Source organism: Phalacrocorax carbo, chromosome Z (assembly GCF_963921805.1).
Source record: "Phalacrocorax carbo chromosome Z, bPhaCar2.1, whole genome shotgun sequence".
In the NCBI taxonomy this organism is placed as follows: Eukaryota; Metazoa; Chordata; class Aves; order Suliformes; family Phalacrocoracidae; genus Phalacrocorax; species Phalacrocorax carbo.
Window position 1 is genome coordinate 30,658,659 of NC_087548.1, and position 24,324 is coordinate 30,682,982.

At 40.0% G+C, this 24,324-nt stretch overlaps 1 protein-coding gene across 2 annotated transcripts in view; it reads left to right on the top strand.

Annotated features, from left to right (window-relative positions):
• The window catches only part of DOCK8 (dedicator of cytokinesis 8), a 95,008-nt gene extending 73,027 nt beyond the window's left edge, over positions 1-21,981 (top strand). For both annotated transcript variants that reach the window (XM_064438327.1, XM_064438328.1), the window contains 16 exons: positions 504-591; positions 3,201-3,297; positions 4,567-4,701; positions 6,516-6,668; positions 7,504-7,662; positions 8,441-8,541; positions 8,998-9,190; positions 13,774-13,917; positions 14,830-14,961; positions 15,734-15,868; positions 16,413-16,502; positions 16,938-17,174; positions 17,577-17,720; positions 18,771-18,877; positions 19,732-19,899; positions 20,549-21,981. In XM_064438327.1, coding sequence (XP_064294397.1) covers positions 504-591; positions 3,201-3,297; positions 4,567-4,701; positions 6,516-6,668; positions 7,504-7,662; positions 8,441-8,541; positions 8,998-9,190; positions 13,774-13,917; positions 14,830-14,961; positions 15,734-15,868; positions 16,413-16,502; positions 16,938-17,174; positions 17,577-17,720; positions 18,771-18,877; positions 19,732-19,899; positions 20,549-20,612 — 2,147 coding nt within the window. In that variant the 3' untranslated portion in view covers positions 20,613-21,981. The remainder of the gene's footprint in view (positions 1-503; positions 592-3,200; positions 3,298-4,566; positions 4,702-6,515; positions 6,669-7,503; positions 7,663-8,440; positions 8,542-8,997; positions 9,191-13,773; positions 13,918-14,829; positions 14,962-15,733; positions 15,869-16,412; positions 16,503-16,937; positions 17,175-17,576; positions 17,721-18,770; positions 18,878-19,731; positions 19,900-20,548) is intronic.
• The last annotated feature ends 2,343 nt before the right edge of the window (positions 21,982-24,324 follow it).

Consider the following 24,324-nt stretch of genomic DNA (forward strand, 5'->3'; position numbering starts at 1 on the left):
TCTCTATTTTCAATGTTATATTTTTCACCCACAGTCCTTTCCCTTGCAGACCTTTCTTGGTTTTGCCGTGGATAAAAGAACATTAGCTGTCAATTTTCTAAGGTGCAGCTAGGACTGATCTCTTCTGAGGTGAAGGATATGAGGGCAACTAAGAAGTTTTAAGACATTCTGAGAAACTGTTAGTGTCTAATCAAAAGCCAAGAAACGGTGTCAAAACTCAGTATGAACAAATTGTTCATAGTAAAAAAGGTTGTTTCGTTTAATAAATGGAATAATTTGTATTTTGGTCTTTTAGGACATCTGTAAGCAAGCTAATATTCGAAAAATCCTAGATAAAAAAAATGATGGGGTCCTGTCCTTTTACAAGAGCCCTGAGGCTGTGAAGTTGAATGGTTTTAGTTCTGACCAACTGCTACAGACATGTATCTCCTTCTTTCTGTGAGGTATCAGACTTCAGGTGTCCCCTTTTGCCTTAATCTCACTAATATATATTGCACTTTTAGGGAATGACAGATCAGCAGGGCTAAATGAAAACCTGCGCTGGAGAAAGGAGCAGACTCACTGGCGTCAAGCAAATGAGAGACAAGATAAGTAAGTAATTTAATAAATATATATTGCTTTTATTTGAACAAAGCTGTTTGGTGTTTTTATGTTTTGTTCTTTCACCTAGGATGTTTTGCTACAAAATCAGCAGTTTCAATCCTTTTCCTCTTCTGTGAAAGAGGAAGAAGTAGAAAATGTTTACGTAGCAGAAGTACCCAACTGTTGCTATGACACAACAAAGCGATCACAAATACTTGAATGAGAGGTTTAAATAGTTACCTACACAATTTTTCCTTCTGATTAGCAGTTATTGATACAATTTGTATCAAATACTCCACAGAGCCTTGCTGCAATATTTATTTTGGTGCTGCCATGGCTCCTCACTGTATACAGTACTGTGGTATAAGTTTTGCCACATTAAATCAGTTGAGCTTGGTTTGACACGCTATGTTAAAATTGAGAATAGTTACTAGCAGGAGTAGGGGAAGATGAGCCCGTGGTAAATATTTTTCTTGTTGCAGGTTATAAGTTATGATGTCTCAGTATATTTCACCTTATCAGCACTATGTGGTAGTAGACAAGTCAGTGTCTAGGTTTATGGAAAGCTGTATTTTCAGGAATGATTTGTGTTACTAACAGCATTTTCATATGGTATGTGCTAAGTTTCTGTAGCACGGATCTTTTGCTTTTCTCTAAAGGAGATGTGTCATTTGTCCATAGATATTTGCTTTAATTTTGACTATCTAAATGGGCCACTACGTGTTAGGTAGAGACTGTGGCTTCTCACCAGTTCGGTTGGTGTGAGCTCCCGTGATATCCTTCAACATGTGTGAATTTGAACTGAGAACACTGGCTTGTGCTATGCAGCAACTACATTGTTGCAGGCTAGCACTTATCCATTATTATCACAGACATTTCTGAACACAAGATTGTTGATTTGGAATTTGTCCAAACTTGAAAAAAATAATCCTTCCTCCTTCTGTGCTAGATTGGAAGACATGCAGATCCTGTGTGGATATTCTTATTTTGCCATGAAAGTAGTTCGCTTTGTCCCAGCCAGTGTCATTGAAATCAGAATAAAACAGTCCTCAAGCAGCAGCTCTGTTATATCTCTTTTCAGTAGTTCAGTTAAACCACTTAAAAGTTCTGGTTACATAAGTAAAACTCTGCATGCTGTCCATGCCTTTCTGTTTTACCCAGTGTTCATCACTGTGGTATGCAAGCTTTTTGCTCTCATCCTTTGTGGATTCCTTTAGTGTATATGTCCCATAAGTAAGGTGTTTGCAGGTAGTACGTGGCACAGCAGGTTTGCACAGGTCACCACTCAGCCTCACTCAGCCTGCTTCTCCTTGAATCCAGCATGCTTTGGGATTGTAGTTGCGGTTATAAGCTAAGTGGGGTGTCAGAGAGGATCCAGTCAGCATGGTTAAAGTGCAAGGCAGTGTGGTTGCTGGAAATGGTTCAAATAGCTATGCTGTTTGCTTTATTTGTTCAGCTCTTATCCATATTTAGCGATCCCTGGCTTGGTTATAGCACCAGCCTTTTGGCAGGCACTTCTGTTCTTCATTGCCTTCAGTCATTTCAATTAATAGCCATTTGACTTCCCTGACTTCCTTTCCTAGCCCTCCCCAGAATTACCTGGTTGTGCCCAAAAGGATGGCTCTTTACTTTTCTGATTTTCTTTTTGAGTAAGACTCCACTGGGCAGTAAAGGTAAGTGAATAGAGCAGAAAAGCCACAGATTTTGAAGTCACTCAGAAGCATGATTGTAAGGATGTTGCTCCAGCCACAGAAGTGCACCTTAGGACCTTTGGCCCAAACTAGAGCAGCTCTAATCTCAAGCTCTAGAAAGCAGCTTCTGGCCATGCAACAGCCCTTTCTGCAGTTTAGGAAAAAGAAAAAAACGCCTCTTCTTTGTGTTTCTGGCATAGAAGGGATCTCTGAAAATACACTTTTGTTAGGAGCTGCACCTATGCTTAGAGCATTCAGCTGCAGAGGAGCTGCGTTCCAGACCTCGTCCTTAAGTCTGCTTAAGAAGGTATCATGCAATGCCTTACCACCACCTTCTACCTTTTATAAATGTTTCAGTCCTCTCTTGAATGACCTGAGGCACTGCTGTGTTGAGCCCACAGCTGTTGGACCTGCTGTCTTACGTAGTCAACAGTCTCAAGAATCAACATTTTAAATTGCTTACATTAAATATGGCTGCTATGGCATTAAAGCAATTTCCCCTTTGCACAAGCCTGCTATTTTTACTTTTTTTTCTGGAAGTATTCAATCAATTGCCTTTTATTCCATTTTGGGATGTGGTGTCCTGTTACAGGCAATGTATTCAAAAATTACTGCATAGCTTATTGAACAACTGAACATGATATTGAGGGCAGAGTAGCCATTACACAGGTTGCTACTAAGGATGCAGAAGCATCTATTTCAACTATCCAGAGGCCTACTTTTCAGGTGCCCCCTTTGGGACTTCTCTTCTACGATATCTCTTCAGTTGACTCCATAGGTTTTAAGAAACACCTCTGAACACTATTTTCATTGTTTGCTCTTACGGGATCATTCAGAATAGTACAGTATTTTCGCTTTCTTCAAACAGTAGGCCATCTAATTCTTGGGGTACTCTCTGTGTGCTTTAATTAGAACTCCTTTTTTCAGGACAAAAGCTGAGCTAGATCAAGAAGCTTTGATCAGTGGAAACCTGGCAACTGAGGCTAACCTGATCATCCTTGACATGCAAGAGAACATCATCCAGGTGGGAAACTGCAGAGCTGGCTTGGTACCAGTCCCTGCTCCCTCAGAAGCCAGTGGAAGAGAGATTCATTTCTCCTTTTGTTTCTCAGGCAAAAAGTTTTAATTAAAGACCTTCTGTAAACTTGTATAATCTTGATGGGGAAAAAAAAAAAAGATGAAGAAGAGTGAATACAAAGACGAAATTGGTGCCTGCCTCACACTGTTGTCACAAGCTCCTCCTACTGTAGGGCACTGCACTACTGTGAATGAAAGGGAAATCTACCATCTTGTTTTCAGTAGATGTTGTTGAAAACCATTTCCATTGTCTGGGCGTTTGGGGAGGATGAGGGAAGAAAAATCTTCATTTATGCTAGGAATGTATCTGAAGGTACTAGTAATTTGGAACTTGACTGCTGGGTGGCCTTTGGTCATGCTTGCATATATGATCCTGTGAGACAAAAGGATTTAACCTTGACTCCCACAGAGTGCTCAATGCAAGAAAGTATCTTCCACCTGCACGGAGTCCTTCTGAAAAGAGATATGCCCCACTAAAGCAATGGAATGTGCAGAACTTAACTTCTAGGAGTCAGATGCAGTAAAATTTCACAGGTCCTTTGACAGCAGTGGAACCGTGACAGTTGACTCTGTCTAAACATGGTCTCTTGCTTTAGGAGAGACACTCCAAATTCATGGGTATGGAAATACTACTGTTGAAACAACATGCATATTCATAGATAATGAAGAAAGAACTTTGTTCTTGAAAATATGTTAGTAGAAAACCATTTAGCTACTAGACTCCTGTAGTACTGGGCATGATTTTGCATGACACCACTCATAGCACCTAGTCTCCCCACTATTTGGGTTGTGGGTTTCATCACAGCATACCAGTATGCCTATTCAGCCTATATTCCCAGGAAATCAGAGCATGAGGAGGCAAGGGGAAGCATAGTGCTTGTCCACCACAGGATCACTTCCAGATCCAAGGTACACGAAAGATTGAACAGAAGGTGGACAGCTTTTCAAGAGTTACTGCAGACACTGGTTGAACTTAGAAATGCATTGGAGGGTCTGAAGATATTGAGAAATATTTAGGATGTTTTCCCCTCTTGTCTTCCTTATTACTACAGAAGTGTTCTGAAATCCCCTCAAGCAGATGTTAATAAATGAAAAAACTGCAGTCTCTAAACTCCTGGATGTGTCTCATGAACAGGAGAGCAGAACTTGAGTTCCTATGTGCTGCTTCATTGCTGAATTACCTCATGCAGCTATTGTTTTTCTCCTCCATGTGTAGGCAAGCTTTGCAGCAGAGTGCAGAGACAATCTTTTGGGAGGAGTTTTGAAGGTCCTCGTAAATTCTCTTGGCTGTGATCAGAGCACCACTTACCTGACTCATTGCTTTGCTACACTCAGAGCACTCATCGCTAAGGTATGCTCTTGACATACTTCTGTTTTCATGCTTCCAATCAAGTTATTAGAGCAGTAGTTCTAGAGCAGAGCTGTGTGCATTCACTTATCACTTTTCCTTTGGCATTTGTTAAATATGTTTTGCATATGTAAATAAAAATGCCTGGCTGTCAGGATATTAAGGGACTTCTGCAGCAATGGTAAGTTTATTTCATTGACCACATAAGATTGGATAACTGAATCTGAATAATCTTGTGGTTTTAGCAGTCTACGTTCAAATATAGAAGATCTACTAATAAAAAGGTAAAAAATTCCACCCGTTATATTTCAAATACGTTCTGATTTTAGTTAGGAATCTGAATGCCAGGGATTGCACAGATTCCGTAAAGTCAAATTTAAATTATTATATCATCAGGCCTAGCTTCCAACCAGTTGGGCAGCAGAGAAATCAAAGCTAACTCATCAGAGATGAGGGGGATCATTCTAGGATTCTACTTCTAAGATCCGTTCCAAAACTCTAAGTAGGTTCTAAGATTACGACAGATTTAACCTTTGTTCTGCCTGAAAACTAAGCCAAATCCTAACCTCACTTTCATTTCTGTTTTGCCAATAAAAACAAATATTTCAAAAGTGTATGAGGACAGAATTTGACCAACATTTTTATAATATGGGTCATAATGCTTCATGAGGATTTTTAAAATCTGTATAAGATTTATTGTCCTACAAAGAAAAGCAGTTCCACAAAGCAAAAATCCATGAAATATTTTTTCCCCTAAACTATTCTAAAATGCAAATAAGAAACAGGATCCTCCTGTCCAATTAATGCCTGTCTGCTGTTAAATGCAGATTGGCTGACAAAGCCTAATTACAGAGTAGATATCTGAGTAGTTATGAAACTCATAATTATGTTTTCATTGTACTTTATCTTTGAAAGCTAACTTCCAACTACAGTAATGAATTTTGTGAAGCAATCATTATTCTCATTGAAATAGATCTTCTAGTTGAGCTGACTCAGTTCTGTATTTTATGAAGCAATCATTCCAATTATTTCTATTATGCTGTAGGTATATAGATGTTATTTTACAAATAAAAATTATAGAACCCTGTGCCAGCAGGCTTGGAATATAAGTTAGACATAAAACAGTGAGATAATGAAGAAAGGTTGAGAGCTGGGAAATGGGCCTGAAAATGAGAAATAATATCCTGTGTTCTGCTCACACCCCTTTATCAGTCCTGTGGATGTATATATGGTACTGGTGCATCTGTGCTGCCTATGGTGAGTGTTTCATAGGACAGACATCCTGCCCCCTGGGTTTATCGCCTGCTAGGTGCATTGTGGAGGCACTGTAAAGGAGGGTCTGCTATGAAGGCTGGGCAATGGAAGTTTTGTGGCACACTGTAAGAGGAAGAACGCACTGGAAGGGCGGCATTGATGCAAAAAGCTAGTAATTGCTCCTTATGCTTAAGGAATTATTTGCATATTTCATCAACGATTAAATAGTCTGAAAATAGCAACACTCCATGCTTCTAAGAATTTTGCAACGTTTGATGTTTTCAAAAGCTCCTGGAGCCATGGGACTCTGAGAAATGTTTTGTTCTCTCTGTTTTTGCAGTTCTTTTTCTAAACTCAAAGACTATTTTCTTCTCTGTAGAAAAGCTTGAAAATGGAACCTGTAGTGTCACAGGAATTGGAAGTCCAAATTAAAAAAAGTATAAAATGTAGTTTTTGCAAATTTTAGTCTTTGTCTGAATCCTGTGATTTTTGTGCACTAAGCTAATGATGTTTTAATGGCCAGAAACAAGAGTAATTAACATTTTCTTCTCTGTCTCCCTTAGTTTGGAGATTTCCTGTTTGAAGAGGAGGTTGAACAGTGTGCTGACCTGTGTCAAAGAGTTCTCCATCACTGCAGCAGCAGCATAGATGTTACACGAACTCAAGCCTGTGCCACTCTTTATCTCCTCATGAGATACAGCTTCAGCTCTACCAGTGTAAGATTTTGAGAATAGCAGTACATTTTGTGCCACCATTTTGTCACGTTGTTTGTTTGGTTTTTTTTAACTCCTGTGTCAGAACTACTTAAGCTTAGACTCGTTCTATTCTAATTGCAGTTACAACCTCAGTAGAGCTAGTGTATGCTTGTATCAATGGGATTTCTTTGCTGGCCCCTTCATCTCAGGACTAGGCTCTGTTTCTTACCACACATATGGAGCAAAATGCATATATTATGCATGTAGGTTCACAATGTCCTAGCACAAAAGGATATGCATTAGAAATTTGGATAGCGTCTGATCTTGGACAGCATTTTCTTCCCTAGTTGTTACTTTAAAAGCCTTGAATATGTAAAAACTTGGCTTTGCATGAGGAAAACATCCCTCTGAGACACCATGATCAGCAAGGTATGGTACCTCACCATGTGAAGCCCTTAGAGGCCTGTTGCTTCCCAGACTTGTTTCCACAATGTTCTCCCAGTCCTGCTCCCTCTTCTTCTCTGTGGGTGGCCTGATCTACACACCCCCTGGCCTGTGCAGACAGGGAAAGTGGTACTTCTGACTTCCCCTTGTCTCGAGGAAGCATATGTGTTCTAAGGTACATTCTTGCCCCAAAGTACAGACATGTTAGAATTAAGGAACTTTGGCTTAACCATGTAAAACAGGACTGGCTTTGATGCACGAGGGGCCGCTCATGTGAGTGGTGAGTTTAACGCAGTCACTGTAGGCAGGGGAAAGTGGGTTTAGTTTATACAGTAGACAGAGATACATGAACTGTTATGCATGGTGCAGTGCAGCCATTATTCTCTCATGTTTTTGTTTTTTCTTCTGGAAGAATTTTGCAAGAGTGAAGATGCAGGTGACCATGTCACTAGCCTCTCTGGTTGGCAAATCACCTGAGTTTAATGAGGAATTCCTTCGACGATCCTTACGAACCATCCTAGCCTATGCAGAGGAAGATGCGGATATGCAGGCAACTCCATTTCCCATTCAGGTCAAATTTTTTATGACATCTGTGGCATTTATCAGAAGCTTTCACTTAGGAATGTGCTTGCAGCAAGTCCGAGATCTTAGTCTTCCAAAGCAATGAAAATGAGGATGCAGGGGTTACTGCATGAGTTTATTTCTCACACAACAATAAGTGGGGAAGAAGTGGAGGACATAATTCCATAGAATAAACTCTTGAGAAGTTTCACCAAAATCACATTACAGGAGAACCATCCTTAGCTTTGTGTACAACATCATTCTAGACCCCAGAACTATACCCTGTAAGAGTTTCCCAAGATGGAATTTGTTTCATTAGGTTTTCAGACAAGTAACATCATGGAAACTTCTATCCCTTTTTCAAATCATAAAGCAGCAGCAGCAATAACAAAAAACATTTCAGACAACTGTCAGATGCTTTGCTCAAATCCTTACAGTAACTCAGCTTGTGCTGAAGACTTAACAAAAACATCTGCTTTGTTGTCAGATCACAGATCAACTAAAGTTGAATATTAGCACATAAGTTTGACTTTTTTTCATTCAGATTAAACTATTCCAGCTCATTTTGGTTAATTAAAACATGTATATAAGATTTGCTATATCGGCAGTCTTTGCTATATTGAATAACGTTGGGAAAACATATCCTGTAGCAATTCAGCATCCTGGTATTTCCTTGGGTAAGATGGACTAAAACAGAGTAACATGATGTGGTGCAGTTGCTGTTATTTTTCTGGAAGGGAAAGAAATAGACACCTAAGAAATGTATGTTGATCTTTGTATTACTGCAGGTGGAGGAGCTGCTGTGTAATCTGAACAGCATCTTATCAGATACAGTGAAAATGAGGGAATTTCAGGAAGATCCAGAGATGCTTATGGATCTCATGTACAGGTGAATCCACTTAGAATTGCTACTGAGGAAATTCTTCAGTGAGGTGAGAACAGGAACTGTGCATTTTAGGGACTAGTTGTGGACAAACTCTCTAGCTGTTCTGTTTGTGTACATTCCCACTTTAGAACAGCTGATCTGTCACAGGGGACCCAGGCTGCAGGACTGAGCATAGTGCAGTGGAGTCACTGAGAGCTGGGTGTAGATTTGGGCAAGGGTGGGAGTCAGGGACTAATGACCAGTGAAGAGTTTTAGGTTTAGGAGTTCTACTCTCCTCATAGCCCCTGTGTGTCCTGCCTACCCCTGCCTAACCATTTCTTTTGCCCTGTGCTTAGTGAATTATACAGATTAAAGAGAGATGCCTCCCTCTATTCAGCCCAGGTGGAGAATTATAAAGATTCTTTCTGTTACTTGAGAAGAAGTGACTGTTCACACCTCCTTTCTGCCCTGTGTTGTTAGAATTGCCAAAGGATACCAGACGTCACCGGACCTGAGGCTAACCTGGCTGCAGAACATGGCAGAGAAGCACACAAAGAGGAAGTGCTACACAGAAGCAGCCATGTGTCTGGTCCATGCTGCAGCACTGGTGGCAGAATACCTCAGCATGCTTGAAGATCGAAACTATCTCCCAGTGGGCAGTGTCAGCTTTCAGGTAAGAAAAGGCTCCCAAGCCCAGACAGCATAAGGCTGGAATGGCCTCTTCTGGTGTGTGTATTCCTTCTTGTGTTAAGCGAAGTAGAAGTGCATCTATGGGAAGGAAAAGTTACAATGGCAGAGTAACCATCACCACTCCTGGTAGGTTATTCCAATGATTTATGCTTATTGATGAAACTGATACTTTAGTATCTGGCTAGTCTCTGGCTTCTATTTCCAGCAGTTGGATAGTGTAATCTCTTGTTTGCGAAGTAGAATCCCTCTGTTAGCACATGCCTTTTCCTCGGGCTGTTACTTATCAATGTGACAGATGCATCTTTCAAACTTCTTTCTCCTAATCGGGGTAATTGGAGCTACTCAGTTCTTTTAGAAAAGTTCTCCAATTTTTTGACTGTTTGGTAACTAACCAACACCCTTTTGATTGATGAATGACACAGTCACCATAGTCTATACACAGTCACATCAAAGTCAGGTAAAAATATCCCATAAATTCTTTAAATCTGGCAAGTATCTCTGCTTATCTCTTCAACGACTCCACTGGCTCTTTTGACATTGTTGAGCTCTTTACGTTGATCATTTCCAGAGAGTTTTCTTGGGTTTTGTTTTTCACTCTCCTATATCACCTAGATGAAAGCATAACTCTGTTGTTAGAATTGGACATTTTGAAATGCAGGTATTTATACATAGTTTATCAGATTATGCAGTTTTGGTTACGCTTACCTGAACTGACTTCATGTGCAAATTCAGTGATTTTACTCTTTTATTCACACATTATTAAAAACAGAAATGGCTGAACCTTTAGAATATTCCCGTGGGTTGATGATTCCTCCTTTATCATTATTCTTTAGGACCAGTGAAAACCATTGTTCATTCACGAACCATTTGCTGCAATGATTACGAATCATTCCAACTAATTATTGGAAATGTTTTGCAGATTCAACTCAGATGTTGTATAGATACCTACTGTTTGGCCATTATTGCCTTTTGAGACTGTAATGGCTTTAAAAGTATCAGGTTTCTAGAGTCTGATGTTGATTCAGATTAATTGCAATACCATTATTTTTTTTCTTTAGTAAAACTTTGTCCGGGATGCAGGCTGATAAACCTACCACTGTCTGCTTATCTTGTTTGCTTTTAAAAAAATGTGGTCCCCAAAACACATCTCCTCCTCTAGATCTTCCCCCAGTTTTCTAAAACATATGGCAACTCAGTATTTGCTGCCTGAATACCCTTTTGCTTAGCTCTTTTAAACTGTTGAGGAGCACATTTTATAGTCCAGGTGATTTTGAAATAGCTAACAGTAGTAGTTGGTACATTCTTCATTCCTTGATATAACCATACTACCAGAGGGTTTTTTCCCTTCAGAATAGTAAATGTGAACATGACTGAACCATTTGGCATTTTGAATTGAGTTTAGTATGTTGGGCATTAGTATTTGCAATTCCACCTTAGCAGTCAGGTGAGGGACTAGTGTTATTCTTAAATTCCTTTACTCTTAAGATAGATGTATATATGCGTTTTACTGGCTAAATTTCTGGCCATGGATTTATGCTTCTGCCATTTTGCATCCTTTATCAGTTTTGTATACTTCTAACTTCCATTCATTACTTCTATTTTCTTCTTTTCTGCCTGCTTGTTACATACTATCATCATGTAGACATTGGTGAAATCCACATTCCCTTCCCAATGTCATCCTACTCCCAGGCTGCCTTGAATGCTTGTAATCTCACACACTTGACCCTAATGCAATTCTGCCTTCCATTGCTCCGAGATTATGCAGATTGCCATGAGTTGGTGTGTTTCCAGTTATTTCAGAGAACTGAAGTCTCTTCTACAAGGCACTAGGCAAGCAAAAACTTTGGAGTTTAAAAGCAACAAATCAATCTCTCTCATCAAAATGCTTGTGTAAATACTTGTTTGCCAAAGGAACAGTTGCTCCAAAGGAGAGAGGTAATGAAACGCCTTAATGACCAGAAACCCAACTGCACAACTCTCTATCTGACAGCATAATTTTGAATTTCAGTTTGCTCAATAACAATAATTAACTGTAATAACACTTTGCATTTTTACAAAGCCTTTCAAGACAAGAGCTCCCATTTTTTACAAACAGGTTTGTGTTTTTTTAGCACCTGTGAAGATCTTGTTCATATGACCTTGTTAAAAGAGAGAAACACTACTTGGCTGTACCTGGAGTGCCAGATTTCAGTCACTGACTCTTTCTGTGGTCATTTCTTCATTTAGTTTAGATGTGAAATTAATATTAGTGATATACATTTACTTGTGGAATTGAGGATGATAATTATGTGTATTAAAAAAGATTATTCTGGATTAATTGATCTAGGTCTTATGCAGTTACTGTTAGCATCCATAAAACTGACTGTCAGTAGAGTAACACTTTTCCGTATACTGCACCAGACAAAATTATATGTGCTTCCCTTTGTGCAATCAAAACTATCCCTCAAAATCAGAACAGGATCACTTTCAGTGAAATTCCCTTTGAGCTTAATTCATGTTTACACTAAATCCCCTTTGCAAGTGTTAAGGCGGACTTAGCAAGAGTATGAATTGCATAGGGACTGACTTTAAAGCCACTTTATATTGTGACAGGCAAGGACTTAGTGTGTGTGTCTACCTGCAGAGGCACAGAGCTAATTAGCCTAGGTTTAGCAGTAGCCGAATTCAACTGTGCTATTTTGGGGATCGAGGTTGCAAGCTACCCTAGCCATATCTAACATGGTGGTAAGGGCTCTGGATCACAGTAAAGCCTCTTCAGTTTACACAAGTGTTTCTTTTTCCATGAAGAAAACTAGGCTTGTGATGTCCAAAACAATTGCCGATTATATACATGATAATTTGTGTATTGCCTTTATTATATAAGGGACGTATAAAAATCTTCAATATGAAAGGCAGATCAAGGCAAAAAGTGGGTGAGGCATGTCCACTTTGCAAAAGATCATGCAAGCACCAGGAATACATCATAAAGGCTCTCTCCTACTGGAGTGTGTAGTCTGTAAAACATGGAAATACATACCTGACATTAGTTATTAAAGAGGTTTAAAGGCAAAGAAAAGGTAATTGGTATCTGTGACTTTCTTGGTTACTTTCATAAATAAATCACTCCTTCGGACTCTTGCTACAAAAAAGAAAACCCAAAGGCCACATGCCATTCTGTGGAAACAGTCCTTAAGGCTACTGTTACAGAAAAGGAAAACTAGAAATTGAGCTGGAACATGGGTTGTATGATTGCCCTAGGTATGTGCCGGGGAGGCTAACTCTGGTTGAAGTCACTATCTTCAGTGAGACTGGTAGGTAAAAAGTGGCATGACTGTGCTAAAACATGCTGCAGTTTTCCCTCTGGCTGAAATTCAGATGTATTCTTAATTCCTGCAAATGCTTTCCTGAACTTTGTGCTCACCCTTCCAGTGGAGCTGACAGTATGTGCAGACTAGGCACTGTGATGGCAGCATGGTTGGCATAAATTTCACCCATGGAGAAATAAATACATCCACAAAACCCAAAGGAGAAAGTCCCATGTTGCTAGTGATGTGTGGTGCCAATTCTTTATCTGAAATCTGATCAATAGTAACAGCCCTCAGTGTCTGTGCCATTTTATAAAGATGTCTTTAAGGACTCAGCTAGCTAGCCAGCTGGCATCTATCCTGCACTCAGACAGATTGTCGTTGCCAGTTTCTGCTGAAGTGAGACACTATGACACTAATTTAACTCCTTTTAATTACTAGCAAATCGAAGCTTAGCTTTTCTGCTGCTGGTGAAACTTACATATGCTAGTTCCGTACTGTATGTACACATATTTTAATGTTCATTTACATGTATTTCTATGTATTATAACATTTTTAATGTTGACTTTACACAGTGACATTTATTCAAAGGGATCCTGAAGAACTGTGGACATATTATTTCATGGTCTAGAATATCAAAGAGTGACTGACAATGTGTATTTTATCTAGTTCTGTTTAAAGACACAATAAGATCAGTTACTTTAACAAGAAACCAAGTAAATTCTGCAGGATCAAGGTGTAATATGGCAAAGGCTGAAACAAGAAGCAGCATTCAGTTATTGCAGTTTTTAGAGCAATATTGTCTCTGTACTATTTCTCCTCTGCTTGCAGAAGTCAAATCAACAACTTGAAAGTTGAACTTCTTCAAGCAGGTGGCAGGAGATCCAGGGCGCAGCTTGGAATTTCCCACCCCCAGGGGCCAGCAGCAGGAAGGGCACATTGGTTGTGATCCCAGCAGCGTCAGAGACTGAGCTCATTGCAGCTTCATGGAAATCCAGCCACCAGAGAGAGGCCAGTTTGCGACCTACAGGAGTATGCCTTTTAAACCTGAGGCAAGAAAGGAAGTTTAGGGTTCTTGTAGCGAAACTCCTGATGGCCATCTGTGGAGATTTATGATGTTACATTCACTTCTAAGTGGAATTTAACTGTGTATCCCCTGGCCGCACTTGTATAATCTCATTCTTCTTCCCATCATGTAAATGCGTTGAAACTGTTTCTGCCTCCATCTTTATGATAGACTATTGATCTAGGTTTCTGATTTCTCTGCTCTGATGTATTTTAGAACATTTCATCCAATGTGCTGGAGGAATCTGCTGTTTCAGATGATATTTTGTCTCCAGATGAAGATGGTATATGTTCTGGGAGGTATTTCTCAGAAAGTGGCCTGGTAGGGCTGCTGGAACAAGCAGCAGAGCTCTTCAGCACGGTGAGTGAGGGCCAAAATCACTGGGAGATGGAGTGGGGCTATCTGGGCCAGATCCATAGCTTATTTTCCTTCACACAAGGAAACAAAGTCTTACTGCTAAACCAGGCTCCACAGATCTGCCCCACTGCAAACAACAAGAAGCAGAGACACATCTTAAGGCTGACCCAGCCCTGCTTCAGCCTGATTAGGTAAGCTAGGCTTTTCAGGTAGCCTGGCTCAGCCATACATCCACCTCTACTGTGCAGACTACAGGCAGCATCAGCAGAAGGTGATTCTCCCAGGCATGAACCGAATCTTTTGGTTGGTATTTTCATGGCATAGTACATTTAAGAAAAATATCTTGCTTATACTACAGATTTTAGAGAGCATGTGAGAGTTACTCCTGTGCTTTTACACAGCATACAACCACCAGCCTCAGCCTCATAATCTACATTTACCATGTAAAGAGTCATTATGTTAATACTCAAGTAGTAGCTCATTATATTGCTGTAGGGCTAATGAGGATATATGATTTAGCAGCTCTAAAGATATAATTTGGGTTCCTTTTGTCCAGATGCAGTTCTGGTTGCCCTGAAATATACGTACTAAACAAATCCATTTTCTTCTGCTCACCTGCATTTCTAACTCTTCTAGCCCCTAAGTAGAAAACATGTGCTTTGCACAGGAATTTGGGCCTGGAAGCCCAACAGCTCAGAGATCCAAATTAGATCCAGTTTGTTGTTTACAGCTTGGAACCACCTTTTACTATTACTAGTTTTTAGAAAGCTAAAACAATCAACATAGCAGATTAAAAGATGAGTCCCATAAATCCCCTTTTCAGGAGGCCATTAATAGAGACCTAGTTTCTTTTCAGAGTGCATGAAGACTCACTTCTTTTCTTCTATTTTTTTTCCTTTTTTTTTTTCTCCCAAGGGGGGATTGTATGAAACTGTGAACGAGGTGTACAAAATTGTCATCCCCATACTAGAAGCACATCGAGACTTCAGGAAGCTTACCTTGACACACAGCAAACTACAGAAGGCCTTTGACAGCATTATTAATAAGGTACTTGCGAGGCAAGGCACTGCTAGCAAGACGCATTGCTGGGTTGCACTGTTTGTTTAAGGCTGGTGATAATAAAATGTTCACATGAAATAGATCCATTTTCTTTCTCTAACAAAAGCTTCCATCTGCTTTGGCCTACCTACAGAGGGTAGCCTACAGTGAAAAGAGGGTTTATCCTCTCTGTAGGAAAAAGCAGAGATGAATACAAAACTGGATTAGAATTACAGAAAAATAGCTGAACAGGACAAACTTAGAATAAGAACATGCGTGATTCCACCTGGCCATATCTATTTAAGAAAAATAACTTTATTGTCAATTAAATACTGTTTTCAGTCACAAAACAGAAGAAATACAAAAGCTTAGCTAAATTCTCAGCACTCATACTGCCCCTTTTCTTCTCTTTCTCCAGAAGAATCTTACTGCTGCGTCTAGTCAGTTTCATATTCCTATCAATTTTCATTGCAAAATTTTAATTTTGTTAATGTGCATCCAATGGAATTAAAAAATTATTTTGTTTTGCGAAAGTCACTTCACGATTAGCCTAAATTTTAAATTAGATTTCAGGTAAATGTCCCTTTAATATGTATGCATTTCTTCATGAATATGTGTTTCTAATCCATCAGCACTGATGATACATAGAACTGGTTCTGAACTAGGGAAAAGGTAGGATTAGTGTGTTTTCTTATACATCAGCTGGGAAAAAGGCATCCAAATACTATAACGTTGACATAAAAAATTAATTGTAAATTTCCTCTTTCTTTTTATCAATTAGGGTCAAAAGCGAATGTTTGGAACTTACTTCCGTGTTGGTTTCTATGGATCCAAATTTGGGGACTTGGATGAACAGGAATTTGTTTATAAGGAGCCTGCAATTACCAAACTTCCTGAGATTTCTCACAGATTAGAGGTAAAGAAAAAAACACTGTGTTAGTATGATCTCCAGTGTTATGTTATACTTTCTAATGAAACCACACGGTTCTTATAGTATTGTTGCTACATAAAAATCAGTTAACAAACTGATTTGTATCATAGGTTATTTCTTTTGTGTATATCCTTATCATTGTAGCCCTTCTTACAGCATAATGACAAAAGTGATCCATTCTGTTCCAACACGGATCCCGCTTTCTGCCTCTTGTGGGCAGGCCTGTAATATATTGAATGATTTGATTTGAGCAAGCCAGGTATTTGCTTTGATATCTTTTTACCTTTTTCATGTAACCGCAGTGTTCCCTTCTGATTGCTTTACCTTGAGTTCTGCTTTTTTGTGAGCAACTTACAATGATCTTTGTTGGAAGATGCCTTACCCTAGCCAGCTGTGGTTCATGAAGCAGTACACTGACTGTACAGAGCCCAGAAATTGTCGCGGTTACTCCTTTCTCCTAGGAGTATACAGATCATTAGCATTTCATTAAGGACTGAAAACACTCCGGGATAATTCTGTTTCTTTTCAGGGATTTTATGGTCAGTGTTTTGGGGAGGATGCTGTTGAAGTGATTAAAGACTCTGCTCCTGTGGACAAAAGAAAGCTGGATCCCAATAAGGTAGGGAAAGTACTACTGAGAGTGTTGAGTGCTTTGTAACAGAAGAGAACGGAAGAGAAGGGGATTCCCTTGAAACTTTTACGCTCAGACATTAAGGCACATAAAGAACCCCCAACTTGGCTGTATCTCTGTGCCCAGGCATGCCCTTAAAGCCTCTCTGAAAGGCTTAGTTTGGTAGCTTGTCACAGAGTGTGGAAATTAGAGGTTCTGATCTGTGATCCCTGCTCTGGCTCTGATCCCCAGGGTTAAGCTGTGCCCTCCCCAGAAGCAAGTTTTGTCAGCTCTGAAAAATAGAGGAGCCCTGAAGGATTTGCAGCTCTGTGCTCTTCCAGATGATGTTTAGCCAATGTGAACTACAGGATATTTCACATATGCCATTCCTTTTACACTCCTTGGGTTGTAAAGTAGTATAATGGTTCTTCCCTCTTTCCTCAGGCATACATACAAATTACTTTTGTGGAGCCATATTTTGATGAGTATGAGTTGAAAGACAGGGTAACCTATTTTGAGAAGAACTTCAACCTCTGTCGGTTCATGTACACTACGCCTTTCACCATGGATGGGCGTCCAAGAGGAGAGCTTAGCGAGCAGTACAAGAGGAACACCATCCTAACCACAATGCATGCTTTCCCCTACATCAAAACTAGAATCAATGTCATCCAGAAAGAAGAGGTAACTGGGTTTCAGGACAGATCTGATTTCTCAAGGGCTGAAGGAGTCTCTGGGTGGGAAGATTTTCAAATTCTGTGCTTGGCAGAAAAAAAGAAGGCTGAATTTCTCAGACATGTTACTTTCATAAATAGGAATTGCATAGAATTCAAGATGAATTCACAATTCAAGATGGGTGTTTTCTATGGAGAAGAGATGTTAACACATGTACATTCGTCTTTTGACCTCCTGGTTGTAATGCTATGTAGGAGGATGAGTGGAGCTTTTATTTCATGGCTGTACTTCAGGCTGATAAAATACAGTCAAAGAGCTAAACTGGGGTCAGAGCTATATTGCCAGATTTAGAATAGGTCATCTGGATGCATGATTCAGGTAACGAAGCATCTTTTCTTCCCTTTCCATTAGTTAATTTTAACCCCAATTGAAGTAGCTATTGAAGATATGCGGAAAAAAACCCAGGAACTAACTGCAGCCACCAACCAAGAACCACCAGATGCCAAAATGCTCCAGATGGTTTTGCAGGGATCAGTTGGAGCCACTGTAAATCAGGTAGGGGATCCAAATAAGACAGATGAAGAGTTTCTGCATACTTTTCTCATTGTGCTTTCTTTTTTGCTCTCATCTCTTGGACTGGAAGTAGTAAATCTAGTCAGACACATTTAGATACAATGTGCATTTAAACTTCATCCCTTGATATTTAGTCATTGTATACTCTTAATTAGGTATGCTTTTGGTGAAAGTGCTCATGGAAGTGCTGTCTTGGTTGCAGGTGCAGAAATTCACAGAAGCCTTGTGAATGCATCTGAGGATTTTCCATTTCTAGCATACTAGCTGTCTCAGCCATTTTATTAACTCTAGGTGTATCCTTGGGGAATGGGAATAATAATAATTTTGCTGTGGGACCACCACAGACTCAAAATTTCACACAAAATACATGAAGTCAAGACCTGAGTGACCCAAAAGAAAGTTGGGAGGCAATAATTACAACATAAATGTGCCTGCTAACAAAAAAGGCAATTAAATAAATTTAAAACAAAACAATAAAGGCATAACTGAGAGAAAACTTGGCATTATCCACAATTTCACAGAGCTTGGTTTCTCTGCTGAAAGCCTAAATCCTCTCAGTTTCTCCAGATTCTGCATCAACCAAAGCCTCTAGTTTGAAATAACACGTTGTTGTAAGCTTTGGAAAGAGTGGTCCTTTTTTGCACAGGGGTTATTTAACTGCCTTAGGGCCTTTTAATGCCACACATAGGAGCTGTGTTTCTCTCATGTCACTGGGTTTGTCAGTAGAGCTATCCCAGTTCTCCTCTGCTGAGTAGAAATTGTCTGTTCCCTTTTTTGTGGGGCTGCAGGAAAAATAAGGACAGGAGAGGATAAAATATGATGGGCAAAAAATCTCTGCTTGACAAATGAGAAATCAGCGGAGGCGGGGGGGGGAGGGGTAAGGAGCAAAAATCATCCTGTTATGGTGACTATGCATAGTTTTCTTTTCTTTCGTGATTCTGCTGATGAAATAATAAACCGCTTAGCCAAACGAGTGCTCTGTTTTCAGTGTAAGCAGGTGGTTTTGACATTTTCCTGTGTTATTCCTATAAGGGACCGCTAGAGGTAGCGCAAGTGTTCCTGGCTGAAATTCCAGCAGACCCCAAACTTTACCGACATCACAACAAGCTGAGGTTATGCTTCAAAGAGTTTATAATGAGGTCAGTAAAACGAAACTGAAAAGCTGAATTGCATCAATAAAGCCAATAGTCTCAATAATGCAACGATAATATGAATGTGTAGTTAATTATGCAAGTTAGCATCATTAATCGTGGCACTTTAGACACTTAGTCCAGACTTGTTATCTCTGCTTCATGGTCAATGCTTTCATAGGCTTTGCATCCCAAATGGGAGCAAATTTGAACACTTCAAACTAATTACGTATAAATTAAGATCTTCCATTTGTTTAATCTTTGACATTTTACAGAAATCAAACGTTTCAGACTATTGTCTTGATTTTATTTTTAATAGAATGACATTTTTATGTAGGAAGCTGTTCATAAGAAAACATTTGATGCTATCTGTCATGCAGACACATTGGTAGTAGTAGACACATACAGCCATTGTTTTAGATACGCTTGTAAATCTTAAGAAGCGTACTGACATAGCAAGGTATTAATCTCCTTCATCCAAACAAAATGTAATTGTTAAAGGGTAAGTTTAAGTAAAAATGAGCCTTATGCAGAAGATACAGCCTCTGCTCTCTGTTATTGTCACTGCATCCTGTTCACAGTAAGTAGGCAGGTAGCTCAGTGTTCTATGGTCATTAAATTTGCTTTTTATTAGCTCCCTCGTGCATTTTTGACATCTTAAACATATCACCTCAATTTGTGTACTTGGATAAAACAGGTTTCTTCTTACTTCATTATAATTTTGGACTTGACAAGTTATCAGAGGAATGCCTAGCCCAGAGGAGCTGGATCCTTGGCCATTCAGAATACCTAACACAAAGTTAGTGAGTTTAACAGAAGTAGGTGATACATGTCATGCCTCTTCTTTCTTTCCTTTTGCCTAGGTGTGGTGAAGCAGTGGAGAAAAACAAGCGCCTTATTACCGCTGACCAGCGGGAATATCAGCTAGAGCTCAGAAAGAACTATGGGAAGCTGAAGGAGAACCTTAGACCCATGATTGAGAGGAAGATCCCAGAGCTATACAAACCTGTAGTGAAAGTCCATAGCACAAGGTACAGTTCGGGCAGGGTTATCTGTTGTAACTGTACAAAAAAATGCCATTTTTACAAGGAAGAAAGGCAGTTTTACTGGCAGCAAAAACCAGGCCATAATATATACTGCCAACTTCTTACTTGAAGTCTGCTGACTTCCACCGGAGCTGAAATCGGTATTAACTGTGTTTCTCAAGCTGCACATTCCTGGGGTAGGGGATTTATGTCACTTTAATGCATTGTTAGAGAATACTTCCCCCTCACCCTAATGAAAAGATTTTGGAAATATCGTGCCTTTTCTTCAACATTTGAAGCCAGGAAGGAGATAGAACAGGTATGTCTTTGTTTTGAACACGTGGCACCATGTGTTTGGTAGCCAGTGTGAAGTCAGAGTGCTCTGTTCACTCGCAGATAATATAACCTGGTTTAGGCCCATGACTGAGACATAAAAGTCTCAATTTATGTTCTTTACTAATGAATATACACTTCTTCACAAAGCCACTGTGTCCAGCATGGGGTGGGAGAGGAAGAAGGAATATGCCTCTGACCTGCCAACACATAACATGTTTCAGCGGATGATTTGTCAGCTGCTCCTTTTCACAAGGCAGGTATTTATTTCTTGGATTCTTTTTCATTTGCCAACTTTATTTATGGATCTGTTTCATTGCAGGGAATCTTTTCGTAACCACAGTTTTAGGAAATATGACGCCCAGGCTTCTTCACAAAGCACCTAAGGACTAGCTGCTTTGGCCAAGGAAGAGCTTCATGCTGCAAGACAGAAGTGATGGGGTATTCAACATCTATGAAATGAGAAACCTCTCACAACAGAGCGTGTGTGCTTCCTGGACAGCATGCAGAAAAGCCTTACACAGGATCACTGAATGAAGACTGGGAGATGACTCCTAATCAACCACATCTCATGATGGCTTGGGAAGGAAGGGGGTGCTTTGTAGATATTTTTGCATAATTTGTAAAATAATCACATAATGCGGAGGGGTGGACCATTAGAGTGGTAAGTGGCATGAGGTCAGTCACCACCAGCTAACAGACACAGAACTCTGTGCTTTGGTTGAGGTGTTGTGTGAATCCAAATAATGTGGCTAAGGGATGCTGACAGTCTTATATCTATTTATGGTCCTTTTCCAAGACAGCATTTATCCATGTGGTTTTGGCAATCGAGCATATTCTGCAAGTTAATCACATGCTTAAATCCTGTCTTAATGAGGAGGGACATGGTCCCCTGCTCAGTATTGGCTGAACTGGAGCTGTAGGGAAGAATACTTCCCTCAGTCAGTTTCTGCCATGGTCCTTAACTGCAGGGAGAGTTCTGCACAAGTTTTCTCAACCAAAGCTTGGAAAACAAGAAGTAGCAATATATAATTCTTATAGACCTTCTAATCATTTTTCTAAGCATAAGGACTACTACTTGACATGCGTTTCTTTATAATCAGTGTCATGTTCAGCAGAGCTAACAAGTAATAGTTTAAAAAGAAGATGCTAAGCTATGAGTGATTCATTTACTATACAATGCTTTTATATAGATAACCTTATCCAAAGTTAATGGCAGATGCACACAGTGAGGATTTCCTACAAAGTACTTCACTCAGGCTTTACTGCAGCGTAAGAGAAATTAGCACATAATTTATAGTACCTAATGTTTAGTAGATACTCCTCTGAAGTACGGAAATATTACTATTTTGCTGATGAGGATGTTGAGAGAGAGAGAGAGAGAGAGATATTAGGACTTTGGAATTCACTTAGTGAGGCAATGGCAGAGCCACAGTTTGTATTGTGACCATGCCTGCCATGTGTTGTTTGTATTTTGAAGTGTTTCACGTTGTCCAGTCCTTGAACTGAAAGAGTACCCAGGATAATATGAATACTAGAATACACTCTATTGAATAATTAAGTGAAGGACTCTTCACGCACATTTTACAAGCTGAGCACCCCTCAACCAGTTGGCCAGTCTTGCCCTCAGTTGGTATCTCATGTTGTCCCCTCCACAAATGAAACATGGTTTGTACATTTCTTTCAAGAGTTGAACTATATGAAATGTAAATTTTCTACCTTATGATATTAATTTTGCAATAAAGTGAGTATTTAATGGGATGTTCAGAAGTGTCCTTGTGTTGCACCTTATACCTCAGTAGAAAGGTGGAAAGAAAATTTCAATAGGAACAACCTTTCCTTGTAGAAGCATGGTTCAGCAGAAGATAAAAAGATTTGGACAGGGGAGGTGTTGGTCTGTCTTTAGGATAAATTGTGTCTGTTGCAGGGGTAGCAGGCAACAACTTGCTTCCTAACTTCTTTTTCATTCAGTGTCTGTGAAAAATGGTGGTGGGAGGCTGAGTGACAGCAGTGCCCTCCTTTCTTCCTCCGGTGTGTAGGTGTAGAGCAGAAACATGCCTGATTCTTGAATGACACACCATCTGGGTGATCCAAGACTAGGGAGACTTGCGTTTGTCCACATTAGTCAGGTCCAGGGCTAAAATATGGAGGCTGTCACAGAGGAACCAGTAAGTGGGGCACAGAACTACACCCACCCTGATCCAGAGATTCCCACCAGTGTCTCGACTAGAAGCTCACCATAGCACGCTTACTCCTTGCATTTACCATCAGTGAGCACCAGCTTTAAGGAGTGTGTTGCTGGTTTTGTGGCTGGAATCCTTTAGCTCCACACGAGTGTCTCTCTGTTCACAACCCCAGCCGTGCCCCATCCCGCTGCACTGTGCAGCAGCAGGCTGTGACCGGCAGCACTGAGTCTGTATACAGCCCCATCACCCTGCAGAGCACAGCTGATCCAAGTCAGGTGTGAGCACACACTCACACATCTGCCAACGTGCAGAAAACACACATATATAAGGAGTCCATGCCAGCTGTGAGAAGACCAACAATAATGCCCAGAAGTATAAATTAACCTGTCAGCGTGTTTTGAACACATCTGAACAGTCAAGGTGGGGGCTTCTGGTCAGCACTACTGATCTACACGGCAGCCCCAATGATAGATTTCTTGGTTTGCAGAACAGCAGCCGTAAAGGGAGCACACCTTTCATGCCGGATGAAACACGTTCAAGGCTGCACCAGGTAATGGACTGAACAGGCTGTAACCATACTTGTGCCAGGTGAAGAGAACTGCAGTGCTGTCACAACTGGCAGGCCTGGATTACACGACCTCTCTCTGGAAGCTGAATGCTTCCTTGTTAGGTTTCCCACTGATGTGAAGACTTGGGAAAATGAAAGCAAACATTTTAATTCCTTTTTTCCTTTTTGCCTGTTTGAAGTATCATCACCTCAAATATTTCAGAAAGGGGAATTAAAGCTTAGCAGACAGTCTGACACAGAACCAGCTAGGACTCTTTAAGGTGTTATAACCTCTCAAAGCAAAGCTTGTTATGAAAATGAAGCACATGATAACAGTGTTTTACTGTGCTTCACTGCACTCCAGTGCTGCTGCCTTCTGGTAGAAAGGAACACATACAAGGAGTGTTCATAGGGTGTTGCCATCAGTGCTGAATTTAGGAGTGAGGTAATTCAGGGAGTAGCTCAGCTGACTGTGTTTTAACCACCTTTTAAAACAGTTAAATGGAGTGATTAAAAAATAATCAACAGGTATTGATAAGTCATCTCAGGTTTGGTAATGCTCCAGTCTAATCAGTGCGCTGAAAGGAGAAGGGGCCCCTGTGGAAAAAGTCCTTTTTGATTACATGAATAAAGGCAATGCACATTCACAGCAGAGCTCAGTTACTGTTTGGAAAGGTAACAGTAAAATCTGGCATTGATTGAGTGCCTGACATAGTGAATTGAGTATGTTTCTGTGACTCCTTATGTTCTCAGTGAGGGACTGGTTTAAATGAAGCATTTTTATTCAAAAACTGTTTTCCCAGTGTTCAAGAATTAAAAAACTAACCTTGATAAAGTTTTATGCAAACAATGTAGTCACTCAATGTTGCTCAGCAAAAATCCTGAAAACATCAAACTAAATGTTTAGCTGATCAAAACAAACTACAATCCCCAAGGACGTGCAATCATAGTTTGCCTAGGATTAGTTTAGAAAGCCTTGAAAGGTGTAACATTTTCTTCTCCTTATCCTAAGCAATCTGCTGCTTTGTATGCTTCAAAACAAAATTTCTCCTTTACAAAAAAAAAAAGCAAAGTTGAATTTTATGTTGGTTTTTTTTTGTTTGTTTCCCTTAATGAATATAGGGGGAGGGAAAGGAAAGGGAAGGACTGCCACCAAGAACAGCTGTACAAAAATTAAGCTAACAGTGCTTGCTTCAGAGGTTGGGATTTCTCTGTAGCCTGGAAGGATGCTATTTTCACTGTAACTTCATGCTGCCAGCTTTTAACATTGGGAGAATAATATTAAATCAAGCCGGTCTAAGAGATTTCAAAGAGGTTGGCTATGTAACAGACTTCAACTATTCATTAAATTAGGAAGAACAAAAC